The sequence below is a fragment of the Strix uralensis genome, chromosome 5 (genome assembly GCF_047716275.1).
Source record: "Strix uralensis isolate ZFMK-TIS-50842 chromosome 5, bStrUra1, whole genome shotgun sequence".
NCBI lineage: Eukaryota > Metazoa > Chordata > Aves > Strigiformes > Strigidae > Strix > Strix uralensis.
In genome coordinates this window covers 2,460,635-2,474,532 of record NC_133976.1, presented here as the reverse complement: position 1 = coordinate 2,474,532, position 13,898 = coordinate 2,460,635, and the positions used below count along the sequence as shown (strand labels likewise).

At 41.5% G+C, this 13,898-nt stretch overlaps 1 protein-coding gene across 4 annotated transcripts in view; it reads left to right on the top strand.

Moving 5' to 3' along the window:
• The window catches only part of EXOC4 (exocyst complex component 4), a 421,296-nt gene that overhangs the window by 242,236 nt on the left and 165,162 nt on the right, over window positions 1–13,898 (top strand). The window contains exon 11 of one of the 4 annotated variants that reach the window (XM_074869678.1): window positions 5,371–5,413. The exons of 2 other annotated variants lie outside the window; for them this stretch is intronic. In XM_074869678.1, coding sequence (XP_074725779.1) covers window positions 5,371–5,398 — 28 coding nt within the window. In that variant the 3' untranslated portion in view covers window positions 5,399–5,413. Of the gene's footprint in view, window positions 1–1,834; window positions 1,931–5,370; window positions 5,414–13,898 lie in introns of those variants that run through there. One more of the 4 variants, XM_074869677.1, reaches the window with a different exon arrangement.

The window sequence follows — 13,898 nt, the reverse complement described above, 5'->3', positions numbered from 1 at the left end:
TTTTTTTTTTTTTTTTTTTAGTTTTTTTCTCATTCTCATTTATTTTGTATTGCTGTGACTCAGTGTGTACAAATCAATATAATAGCGCTTTGGTTCCGATCTAAAATTTTTAGCTTTGAATGCAGGCATTAAGTTATCTCCAAGCTGTTTCAGTCTTGGTCATTTGGAGGCTTGTTGCTCATATTTAGAAGGTGTAATTTGTACTTTAACACTTTGCGCTTAGTTGGTTTCTCCTCTTTCATTGCTCTTGCTCAGTGTCTCTCCCTGTGTATTTGTGCACCTCAATAATGTGGTCTAGAGGCTCTCTCCCAGGATTTGCACTCATCTGGTAGCCTCTGAGCGTTTGCCCCACTCTGGATGAGGCCACTGGGGGCTTTTCTGTGGTTTTCTCTTCCCAGGAGTCATTGGCAGGAGAGATTTTATAGGAAGGTTTGTGCTCCCTTTTGCAAAAAGTAGATGTTGGGGCTTTCTTGTCTTTCTTTGCCCTGTGGCTCTGGATGGCATCTTGAGAAGTGGTATCCAGAGCTTTGCACCCAGGGTCCAAATTGCAGCCGAGGTCAGGAGCTGTGCTGTCAGGAGGATCTCTACCATTCCTCTTGAGCTTCTTCTACCATTCCTCTTGAACTAATGGATTTTTATGCTTATCTGTAAATCCTCTCATAATTCTCTCATTCTTCCAACTGAAGAAGGATAATCCCTGTGAAGACCCCATGTCCTGCAAGTGAGGCAGCATGTCACGCGTGCCTGGGTGTGATGGCGATAGCTCAGATTTTGGGTAGATCACTGGGTGCAAACAGACTCTTTTCTACCCCTGGGGCTGTCTGTAGATCTTAGAGGAATAATCCTCAGAGCCATCAATGTTAGGGCCCAAATTTGGCAAATCTGAGCTAAGGTTGCTTGTTCCACCGCATGCTCAGCTAATTTGGGGAAGCAAAGACACAGCAGTTGCATGGGAAGGTGCTGTGACAAAAGCAAGCTTTCATCTGAACAACAGAAACAAAAAATGTGATAACCTTTTGTTTCCGATCCCATCAAATACAGTGCAGTAGAATAATCCCATCAGTTGAAGGAGAAAAATTATGGACTTTCCTCTGATATATTATCTGTAGGTTGCTTGCTTCATTTGTTATAAGTCAATATTTTGCCCACTTGCTGTGGAAGCCTTGCAGAACGTGGACATTCAATTCTGAAGCACTTTCCATTGACATTTCTTTAATAAACTCTCATAAATTATAGACTGTATTTTACATCTTCTCCTCATGCCCCCAGAGTTTGTTCTAGACGGCTATGAAGAAATGAGATATTGAGTTGTTACTCTTCTTGATTAAGTCAATAAAATCCATTTGTCTTGTTAAGTGAGTAGCTCCATGTGACATGTTGCGCAATCCCAGATTCTTCATTTTGGGGTGAAAAACAATATCCAAGACAATGATGAATTATCTGAAAATCAGAACTGACCAGCCAGTACCTCAAATCAGCCATGCTTGCCCGTAGCTGTGCCTGTACTGTAGCGCTAACGCAGCGCAGCACAGTCAACACAACCGCTCTAGCTGCAATTTCAAGGTGATGATCTGTAATTATTAGATGATGATCGCTCTGAACACTGAAGAACATTTTGTTATTTTTAGATGACAGAACTTATCTTTTTCTTAAAAAAAAAAAAAAAATCATCACTGTGAAAGATACGAGATGGAAAAAGAAACCTGCTAAATGAAGGAGTGGTTGTATTTTGGTTCATATAGAGTCTTTCATAAGAAGCAGCCTGAATTCTGCTTCTTCATATTGAATGGTCACATTCCTGTATTACAAAGCCCGTCTCTTTTGTCCTAATTAGAAGCATTAGAATTTTGGTGAGAGCTTGGTTTGGAAGTGTTGGAGATGACTGAGCTGTACTTGAAGCATTTGGGGATCCTGCTCTGCAACTCCACCCAACCATTCCCATGAGGACTGCAGAGAGAGAAATCTATCCAAGTTATAAAGTCCAGTTGTGCACTGATATTCTGTTTCTGAAGTCTTCACATCCTTTTTTATCTGATCATATTAGATTTTTGTCAGGGTTTTTCTGCATAACTGCTTTAACTTCAATAAAAATGACACTTCCAGAAGTAACAACACCTCAACAGCAGCAACCAGTCAGTCCTTTCAGATGGATTTTGGGGTATGAGCTGCTCTTTGCTACTTCCCTAATTTAGGTCAGGATCTATACCTAGGGTTTTCTGAATGACAACAAATGTTGCAGTCACAGTTTAGATCCTTCTAAACTTAGACCACAAGGAAGTACAGAGCTGTTTTTCCAGCTTACCCTGTTGAGCAGATCAGTGTTGTCTCACACTCCAAACTGGGAAAATTTAGGGTGAGTTTTCACGAGAGTTTGAGTGGTAGCCATGCAGGTCAGTCATGTCATGGAGAACCCTTCATTACTCTTTTTGAAGTTTGCAAGCCTTCTGTCTTAAAAATTTAATGAGAAAAAAAACAAAGGCAAAATTCAAGGTAGTATTGGCAATTGTGGATAACGGGCAATGCTGTACATCTGAAAGGACAGAAAGAGAATCTGATCGGGATTTGGCCCATGTGCACTCCCTGTCCTGTTCCACAACATTTTATGGTGGTTTGGGTTAATTTTGAAAAAACATGAAACACATGCTTCCTGTCTGAAAACTAGTATTTGCTTTAATGGTGAACAGAAGAAGAAGATGAGTTTTGAAGAACTTGGGAGAAATCAGGGCACTCTGCTCATTTTGGGACCCTTGTTTGAGTGAGACAACCTACCTGCCTGGCACGCAGAGCTTTTTCAACTTTGACAAAAGCATTCTGAGTTGAGTTTCCCAGTGCTAGCGTGGATTTGGTAAACGAGGAATAGAAACATCCATAACAAATAAGGAGCACCCATTATTTTCAAGGTAAATAGCAAAAGAGCAAACCAGATCGAAACTCAGAACATCTTGCTGCCACTTCTTCCCATGCTTTCTGCAGGCTTTGTCTTGCAAGTGGCTCTAATTAAAGGGAAAACAGAGGATGTAGAGGACGAGTAATGCCTGAAACCCGTTATCCCCATCACAGAATTAATGGCGTAGCCCTACGATGGGGTGCGGGCAGGTGACACGCGGCCTGGCTGTCTTCTTGCACTCTGATTAAGGGAGACATCCTCGCTTTGTGCCTTTGTCATCTGCCGTATCGCCTTGCAATTTGCTGTTTCCCTCAGCTCATGGGAGCTTATTATAACCCAGTTTAAAATATAACTAAGGCCAGGCTTTTTATTTTTATTATTTTTATTTTCACCTGCTGTGATTCTCAAATTACACCTTAAAGGGCTACTTGTCAAGGATGGTGGTTCCAAATTTAATCTAGTTTAATAATAATAGTGTTTGTCTATTAACTTTCTTCCTGATCATGAAAAGCTATTAGGCTCCCTCAGGAGAGGAATGGAATAGTATTAAAATCCAGCCTCTCCTAAGATCCCTATCACTGCCGTTCCTACTCCAGCTCTGTGGTTTGGGCTTGTTTGAAATCAGTATCTCCCAGAAATTAGCTCAGTTATCTGTGTTTTGGGGTCATCATCAACAGCCATTGCTAAATAACTCCAGCAGCAGCAGGAGCCTCCCAACTTCTAACCTCAAGCAAAGGGAAGAATCTAATCCTGGTTGCACATTCTGTCTCAATGCAATTTGGTAGAAACACTTTTCTTCATTAGCTCAACTTCCCTGTCTTCTCTCGAGCCTTCCTTTCAAGCTGGTGTTCTTAACTAATTGCATTTTCAATAATAATAGTGTTTTCAGTTCCCTCCTGTAGGAACAAGGTGTTCCTGTCTCTCCAGGCTTGCTGCACCCTCTCCCACAAGCAAAGCATTGCTTCTGCTGCCACTCCTGCTCTGTGCCAGATCTCTAAGCCCATCAGGATTAGCCAAACTAATTTAAGGCTTCCTTCTCCATCATTGCATCATGATTTTAAGACGTGATGTCATACCCACATGCTTAATGCTCTTCTGTTGATACATCCCTCTCTACAAATTTCAAATGAGTTTTATATTCATTGTCAGCTTTGGTCTCATTTCTCGTTTCCCATTCCTGCCTGCGGCCAAGGTTTGACACCGGCGTGTCTTTGCATCTCTCCTGATTTACACAGCTGAAGATCTTATCCACACAGAGCTCAATAGATATAGCCCATATGGGTACCCTTCTGCAAGCAGCATTGAGGCTTTAACAGCTTTTTAATACTCCCTAATTCCGTTGTTGACCAGACAGGCTGTGTCTGTCGGAGGCTCGGTGGTAGCTGTGCAAGGGGAAGAGCGTTCAGGTGGAGCAGCAGAAAGGAGGATGAGGGATCAGAGAGAGTTTTAATTTATTAGTCTGTAGCAGCAGATTCCTTTGAGTCTTGGGGAGGCACAGGGCCGTCTGCTAAGGGAACAGTGCCCCGACTTTACTAAATAGTTTTTATCCAGTTTTGAGCACTGCCAAAACCATCATGCAGGGTTGCCAGGAGCAGCAAGGATCTACCTCCTGTTGAGCTGCTGCTAGATCTGTTCTGTGCACCGCGGGCTGTTACAGCTCTCGCACAAAAACAGCACGGGGAGACCTGCTCTCGGTTGCATCACGACAGTAAAAAGCATAATTTTGGCTGTTCCATGTGATTATTTCACATGAGCCAGCACTGACACTTCAAAACGGGAAGAGTTTTTGAAGAAAAAAGTCCTCAAAAACTTCTTTTAACTTTGGAATGTCTCTCTCAGTGCTTTACAGGGTAAACTCCCAAATCCCTTTTGGATTATGGTTGCTTCAGAGCTGTCATATTTGAGGTTGGCATTGTTTTGCAGTGCATTTGCAATTGCTGATTCACAGAGCAATAAACCCCCAGGACTTTGATTTTAATCTCTGAAAACAAAGTAGCATATGAGAAATGGATTTCACCTTGCAATGATTAGCTCTTAGCAAGCGCGTGCTGTCTTTCCAGAGACATTTAGAGTCAAACTGCGTCCGTAGAGACAATTCATCTTTCTTTCCATTGAAACTGCGGTGCTGAAATTCCATTGTAAATCAATAAAAAAGTTAGTCTTGTCGGAGATTTTACATCAGATTACATTTTTTAGAGCTGTAGCCTCTAGTCCTGTCTACTTATTGCACAGTCACCGTAGTATTTAGACAGTTTAACCTCTGGTAGGTGGCACAGCAACATCTGTTAAATTGAGATAATTCAGAGCTTTCTCTGATTAGGGAAACCACAAAAGCCAGAGGTGAAGAAAGCATATTAGATTATCCAACCGGTGCAATATTGCTTTTTGTTATGTGCATACATGGATTAAAAGAGGGTATAGCATAAGTAAACAGGGCAAACAAGGGGTGAGAGAAGAGAAGGATAATTACTCCCATTTTACAGGTGGGGAATGAAGACCTGGGAAGATTAAGGGATTGATCACGTAGAGCTCTGCACTTCTCTCGCCTTGATCTAGCAAACAGCTTGAGCATCTGCTGATCTTCCATTACAGGAGTAGTCCTGGTGCTTTATGGATGGAAGCAGGAGCTGAACCAGAGTTTCCCAACTCCCTGTTCTGTGCTTTAAGTACAATCCCATCCGCTGACTCAAGGAATACTTTTTCTCTCATGTTCTCTGCCGTTTTGCACAGCTTTGGTAATGTGTTTGGAGGCAGCGATCAAATATATTTTGAAAAAAAGGATGTTTATTTCAAAAGGGAGAGAGCACTATTGTTAAAGCTGCATTTAAGTAGTTATGTGTTCTTATTGCTAGTCCTCGTAAGAAGTCTCTCCAATTTAGCTTTTATTGATAATAATAAAACTGGTGCGGTAAGCAGAGGTGAAAGCTGCTGGACTATTTAACACCTTTGGGAATTTTGGAGTCAAAAAGAAAGGGGGAAATCTATGAACTATCCAAATGTTGCTAGCTTTTTATTTCACGATCAATGTAGGATCTCTCAGCACATCACAGTGCAAAATGGCACATAATATCACAGTCCTAAATTGTTCCAAATTATTGCATTTTTAAGCCAAGCCAGCTTTGTTTAAATAATGGCTTTGCCACGGAGACTGTCGCATTGATTGGATTATATCTGTGTGTCATAGCAAGAAAAATGAATTTGTCTCAGGCTGAATTACAGGTTTACATATATTATTTAAGCATTGCTCTTTACCTCTCCCTCTGTCAATCTTCATCTCCTTGCAGATTGCTCTATTTTTAATATTTCTCAAAGTCGAAGGTTACTCTTCTCAAGCGGCAGCTTTAAACCAAATGTTATTTTAGCAATGACGTTAATAGTAATTAATAATTAAGGTGTTCATGAATGCATATGTTACCATCCTCCCCCTCTGCTCCGCTCTCGGGAGACCCCCCTGCAGTGCTGGGTCCAGCTCTGGGGGCACCAACAGCAGAAGGACACGGACCTGCTCGAGCGGGGCCAGAGGAGGCCACGAAGATGCTCGGGGGGCTGGAGCACCCCCCTGTGAGGACAGGCTGAGAGAGTTGGGGGGTTCAGCTGGAGAAGAGAAGGCTCCGGGGAGACCTTAGAGTGGCCTCCCAGGACTGAAATGGGCTACAGGAAAGGGGGGAGGGACTCTTGATCAGGGGGTTAGGGATAGGACGAGGGGTGATGGTTTTAAACTGACAGAGGGGAGATTTAGTTGAGATACAAGGAGACATTTTTTATGATGAGGGTGGTGAAACACTGGCACAGGTTGCCCAGAGAGGTGGTAGATGCCCCCTCCCTGGAAGGGTTCAAGGCCAGGTTGGACGGGGCTTTGGGCAACCTGGGCTAGTGGAAGGTGTCCCTGCCCGTGGCATGGGTGTGGACTAGATGATCTTCAAAGGTCCCTCCCAACTCAAACCATTCTGTGTTTCTATGATTTTGCTGCGTGAAAAGATGTCAAGTGAGCACTGAGGGATCCAAGAGCCTGAGGCAACCTACTTTGGTGGTTTTTGTAGGCAACAAGTTTTTTCTTCTCTTTATGTTTAGTGAGCAGCTGGTTTTCTGTCACAAAACCCCTGTACCTCTTCAATCTGCTGCGCCCCTTGCTATAGGATTGCAAAAGAAAAAAGGAAAGAGCAGCATGCAAACGCAACTGGAATTGGAAATAGTTGGAAGTAACAGAGCTGGAAATAGAGACTCCTACCAGCTGTCTTCCACTGCACCTTAGGCTGCTCATTGAGATCTTCTGTTTCTCATTTCCATGGTTTTAGGAGGTCCCCCAATAGCCCATTCTGAAGTACTCTGAAGAACCACATTTCTTGCTCATCAGTGAAGCAATGCTGAGCGGGAATGAGCTGGAGCAAAAGTCAATACTTATAACTTTTTCATCAAACCTTTAAACATTACATTAAAAATGTATTGTTTGAGATTCATGAAGGGGGGCACAGCAGAGAGGGCAAAGCTTCAGTAAATCTTTAGATAACAGTTTGCAGACCTTAGTGCAAGGAGAAGCAGTTCATTCCTTTTTGCACAAAAATCATCAGCCCCGGGTTAGTTCCTACAGGGATACGGTACATGTGCTCACGTGCACGCAGATGGAGCGTGTGCGTGTGGGTACGAGCACAAGAGATTCATTCCCTTTGTCTTTATCTTTTATCTAGTTTCAAAGATTTCTTCCAAATCAATTTCAAAAACCAAGGGACGTGAGAAGACCTGCGATACTCTCACTGTGCAATTCACCTTGTAGGTTTTGGAAAAGGAAGGACGTAGAGGAGAAGCTGCATGTTTATTCTGTAGGTGTTATTTAACGATCAGTAGTGCTTCAGGTGTATCCTGAGGAAAATAAAATCAATATGGGAGGGTGAGAATTTGCTACGGCGCAACCGTGCAAGCACTCTAGTCCATAAATAGAGATATTAACTACATGCGTTAAGTAAGTTGGTAGCATTTTTAATCTGCAGCTTGGAAATTTGGAGTGGAAACTCCAGTTAGTCAACCTCTACCTGTGGTGCTGATGACTGTCTCTTTATCATAACCATTATTTTCATTATTTTGTATTTAATAATGAAGCCCCAGAACTGAGGCACATGGAACATAATTTGGGTCCGTTTTCTTCCTTTCCTATGCAGGGAGCCCCTTGATTCATCACTGGGATTTTACTGTACAAGGGCACAGCTGCATTTTTAGACTGCACCAACTTCCAAGGTCTCACATGGGACTCAGAAGAAAGTTGCTGCAACCTCAGGAGATAACAAGGAAAAATGACACTTTGAGTTCGGGGTGGTTTTAATCTTGTGCTGATTATCTTCAGGTGCTTGTTTACACACAAGTTTATTTCCAGGGTAATTTTCTGAAAAGGCAAATGCCAGTTGGTTTGGGAGTATGTTTGGGAATGAATGATGGGACAGACTGACCACAGTTGCACCACTGGCCTGTTGGGTGGGAACTACCTGTGAGCATTTTAGAAATGCTGTGTGTCAGCAAAAGACAATAATTGATCCAAAGTGTCATATAGTTGTTAAGCCATCACTGTTTCTTAATTAATAATTAGTTGTGTCTAGCAGGTTCAAAACTCTGTATGGTACAGGGGAGAAAAAACTTCTTCAGCAGCAGTTCAAAACACTTAACACAAGGAGAATCTGGGGCGATGAGCCTCTCTATGCTGAAATTAGCTGTTGCGAATGATTTCCCCATGGAGTTACAGATCCCACGTACAACAACATCAGTTGTAGCTATGCTGGAGGCTTGCACCAGTGGATATAATGGAGAAAAAAAGCCCTGCAAAGTGTGACTGCCTCAATATGGAGGATATTCATAGGATGGGCAAGAGCCTTTAGGTTGAGTGCCATGATTGAAATATGACTGAATTTTCATATTTTGAATGTCTTTGTTAATACAGGAACACAGGGTCATATCAAGGTTCCACCTTCAGCCTAGACCTGCAGTTTTTATTCATTCTTGCAAATAGGTGAGGTGGGTAATTGAGCCTGGGTGAGTCCCTGGGGAGTTGCTGCAATGTGTGGCAGCTCTTCCAAATAGTCCCCGTGTACCAGAGCGAGAGTATATACGCTGCAGACTTAGGATGTACACTTGAAACCAGCTCAGGCTTTAGAAAGAAAAAGAATTGTGCCCATCTTTGAAAATTTTAACCACAAAGTCATAGAATCATAGAAGCATTTAGGTTGGAAAAGACCCTCAGGATCAATGAGTCCAACCGTAAACCTCACACTGCCAAGTCCATCACTAAATCGTGTCCTTAAGCACCACATCTACACGTCTTCTAAACACCTCCAGGGCTGGTGACTCCACCACTTCCCGGGGCAGCCTGTTCCAATGCTTGACAACCCTTTCAATGAAGAAGTTTCTCCTAATATCCAACCTGTTTCATTTCATTTAAGACCGTTTATAAAAAAGTAAATCCAAATCTAGCTGCACTGGATGTAGGATTGTGGTCTTCTGCAAAACAGACCAGTACAGCAAAACGAAACCACCGTTAAGGTGAAGATGGTCTTTGCATTCTCGATACCTAAACCTTCCCTTCAGGGACAGAAGTCCAGGACCATTGTCTGATGCCAGCTACTTCTCATGACACACACAAGAGATCTGCTAGGAAGAGTTAAAGAGGGAATGTGTTTCTAAAAGCAGCTCGCAAGGATAACATAAATAATTCTTCAATGTTAGATTGAGCGAAGGAATATCTGTAGCTGTCTTGACTAAAAACCCACCCCACAACTTTATTTTTGATCGGAAAAGCGGTACGGAGAAGTAAAAACAGTTTTGTAGACTGATGTGCTGCAGGAAATCGTCTCTCTCCATCCCATGCACAATGGACATCTTCTCTCGAGGCTGCCAGCTGGGCAGAACTGGGTCTGCTCATCAGTTGGGATAGAAGATGGCTTTAAAAATATATCTGTTATGTTGCAAACAGGAAATCACTCCCTCTGAACCGGTGCTAAATACTTGTGTCTATTTAGCATTTGGAAATAGTCAGATAGTAGTGATTCTGTCTTTCCAATTGGAAGTGCTGGCAAAATTCACTTTTTTTACCTAAAATGCCCGTTACACTTTGAGCAAGAGCAGTGTATAAACACTGCCTGAGTTCCAGCATCAACACCCTCTTTACTTCAGTTGTGCCTGTAGTTTCAGCGGCGTGCAGTTGTGTTTTCTCAGCTAACACAAATTATAATCTTTTGTGGTGGACTGTAAAACAACCGTAGTACATTTTACAACATATTTGCAGAGGGTGAAATTGTTTCTACTGAGCTTGTGTATAAGTGCTGGGTATTTTTTTCAGGCAAAAAGTCTTAAATTGACTGTCCACTTTCCTTGTGCACTTTCACTGAAAATAAAGAAGTTGATACTTGAGTTAAATTTAATTTTAGTTTGGTTTTATAACCAGAAAGAGCAGGTCAATATTTTGTGACACAGAGGGGAAAAATCTTCGTGGAAGAATTTTTTTCATCTTAAAAGTGTGCTTTATTGTGAAGCTATACTACTTAGAGCTGAATTTAGTGAAAAGTTGTAAGTGCTGACAGCCCATCCCATCCCCTGCATTTAATATCTCTGAATAATCCTGGATAGCCTGTTAGACCTGTTAATTACCCCTGCATATATTATTTAACTATCTCACTACGCCTGCTGATTTCTCCCCCTGAAAAAACAGTTGGGAATAAGGCATTAAAAGCATCTTGATATTATATTGTTTATTGTCTAGATCTCATTAACATTTGTTCATCTAGAAAAGAGTATTTGAGCTGTACCATACCCACTGTGGCAGCGCCCTCCCCTGCCACATCCCCATCCCTGAACGCTGAGGTGGAGGAAAAGGATGGTTTATTCTGTAACACAAAACACTGTATTTTCTTAAATAACTCTCTAGGAGATGTTGATAGATGTGGAAACTTGATGTTACCACTTACGCTTTGAATGAGAGTATTAAGTGTTGTATGAATGGTAATTATAAATGAGGATCTTTGCCTCGTTAATAGGCACTCAGAGTCTTGGGCAATATGTGGTGGTGGTTGAGACCTAAGAAGACCCTAAGTGGTTGAATTCATTGTCCTTTTTTGACCTGGTTTAGTAACCCAACAGTGACCACATAGCTGTTTGGGCAAGGACAGATGTTGTTTCTCATGATTCTGTTTTTTAAAAAAGAAATAGAAAAGCAGTAGAATAAGTCTGTGAAAGTATTGCATTTTGTATGGTGGCATTTAACCGGTGGCCTCAATGGCAGTTTTTCACTGTTTCCATACCCAGACTATTCTCTGTCATTAGTGATCTGTTTGACAAGTCTTGTTGCTTAAAATGAGTAGGCTCAGTTACAGTCATCCCTTAATTATTAAAAATTGCGCTTTTTTTTTTTAGCTCCAGTGATGTAACAGCATTTTGGAGTGCTTTTCCCCCATGGCACAAAGAAGAGAAGTCTATTAGTTGAAAGGTACCAAATTCAGTGTTAGGTTAATAGTTGGACTAGGTGATCTTCAAGGTCTTTTCCAACCTAGATGATTCTGTGATTCTGTGAAATTACCATGGAAGTGGAATGATTTTATTTTCAAGAAGAGTGACTGCACTGCAGATGCATGTATGTGGTAGAGGAACCTGTACGTGTGTGTATATTTTTGGTAGTTTAGGATCATTATCTTAAAGGCAGTCAAACACACCCCCAGGTAGCTCCCCATCTTGGTGTATTACAGATTTTTCCTCCTTCCAGCCAGGTGGTTTTGCGTTCATTCACTAAAAATGACCCTAAGAGGCTGGAATGAGATATTGAAATGTAGTTCCATCTGATCTTGGAAATTGCCAAAGTTAACAACTTTCAAAACCTAAAAATAAGGAAGGGCTATTTTGCAAACCCCATAATCGATGTTCTGTCAGAGCTCACATTTTATTTCGTTTCTCTGAATTCAATATATGGATTTTTATCCAAAGCATTTACTAGGCACTGTTGACTCTCTCCCTTTGGCTGACCGAAGATGAGTGTGTGGGGAGAGAGGGGCAAGAAGGACAATATTTTTATTTATTCACTTTTGTATTAAGTGAACTGAACTGCAGTTCCAGCACGAGTCCTGTCAACTGCTCAGTCCTTGAGACCCTTTTCCAACTCTCCATCCATCCTTACAGGTCACTTACAGGTTTCCAAAGAAAGAGGTGACTGAACCGACTTTCATCTTCTGTCGTTGTTACTGTGTTAGGTGAGAGGAGGGCATTTTATAGATTGAATCTTCCAGTAGGATTAAATAAGAACTGGCACCTTTTAAATGAGGTCTTTGAATGGATTTTACTTGGTAATAATTGACTGGCCTTTCTGCCTCTGTGTGGAATTGTTACGCTCCATGCACAGTTCTGGCTTCAACTTCTGGCTTTATCCAAGGGTGCAGGTATCTTAAGTTCATTTTGACTGCAGGGGGTAGAAAGATGAGACACTGAGTTAATGAAGGGTGATTTTTTTCCCCCTCTCTCTTATTCATTGGTCATACCCCAGAACTGATTAGCAGAATCCTGACCCAGAATGAGAGCATGAAAGTCTTCCTTGAAGCACACTGGGAACTCTCTTTAATTGGCTTGAAGTCATTCTTGAGTGGTAGGAACTTTACCTATATGTCATTTATTTAACATCTCTGAGATCATTCCTTGGCCTGCATCAGTCTTTGGGGTCTGCTTAGTACCTGGATCCATCCACCAGCTCTCTGCTCAGTGGCAGTGTGCCGTTTCTGTCCCGTGCAAAGGAAATTGTTGAATCTCCATTGGTTTTCATCATTCTCTGACCACAGTCACACTGACACACTTTTTCATTTCCCTGGTTGTTGATGTCACGCTGTCCTTAGACTGCCAGAAAAGGAGAGAGAGAGAAGAGAAGAGAAGAGAATGTGCAAATACCGACTCTGTCTGTTTGGGGAATCAATGAGTTGTTCATAGTGGTATTGTACATGGCTGCATTCAAACTTAATTGTAGGAGCCATTGTTTTGCTTGTAACAGCACTTTGTACTTAATAGAAGTCACATTAACTGAAAGGCTCAGAAAATATGAAAATATCTTCTTTTTCTTTGATCTGCCATTAAGAATATTTTTTAATAATGTGTAGTCAAGCAGGCACATGGTTCAGAAGCCAAAGTAGCTCTAGTGGTGGTCTGAGTAGGAAGAGTAGTAGTTTTAAATGCTAAAAATTCATGTATGGTTCATTTTCTTTTAAAAAATCATTACTAGCTCTCCCTTGGAATGGAACAATTATGAAGAGAGCAGTATCCGCTAACTCAGTAGTTCTTCTCCACTACTTATGCTTATCATATCTGAAAAAAACCCGAAGAAATCAATTCCTGCAATCCCTAGCCACGTCAAAACAGCCCTTATCAATGTAAGCCTAATGGAAGTTGCCTTGTCTGTTTGAAAGCACATGAATCTCAAGGGTCAGGATATAATTTCTTTCTTCTGTTATATTTGCAGATGCTGCTATGGAATAAAGAGTTTTTTCCACTGAATAAGGGTGATAAAAATTACTCACTAAATTGTTCCAATTGAAGCAGCTTTTTAAAAATTATTTGGTAGCAAGAACAGAACCCAACTAGATGGCCGTTCAACATTTGAAAATAAGAACAAGTTTCATCTCGTTTCAGTGGTTGAAGTAAGTTGAGCAGGTGAAGGAACTAGGTAGATTCAGGAGGAGAGAAAAAAGCAACAAAACAAACCAAAAAAAACCCACAAAAATTGATTTGGCCACAACATATTTTGGATGGATCTGGGTTAATATGGGAATCCGTAGTGCCAAGAAGGCCAGCGAAGAAATTAAACAGAACAATAAATAGGAACACGTTACAATGCGTGTGATGTATTGCACATAGAGGAGAATGGTGGAGTTCTGAGCAGTGGTTTTGCAAGATAACTGGTTGGGGATTTTTTTGTGTGTTTTAAGTTGGTTGGCTGGCTTTTAAGGACTCTGTGCAGCAAGACATTGTGAGGATTGTGACCTTTCAAGGCAGACTTTGCTAGGTG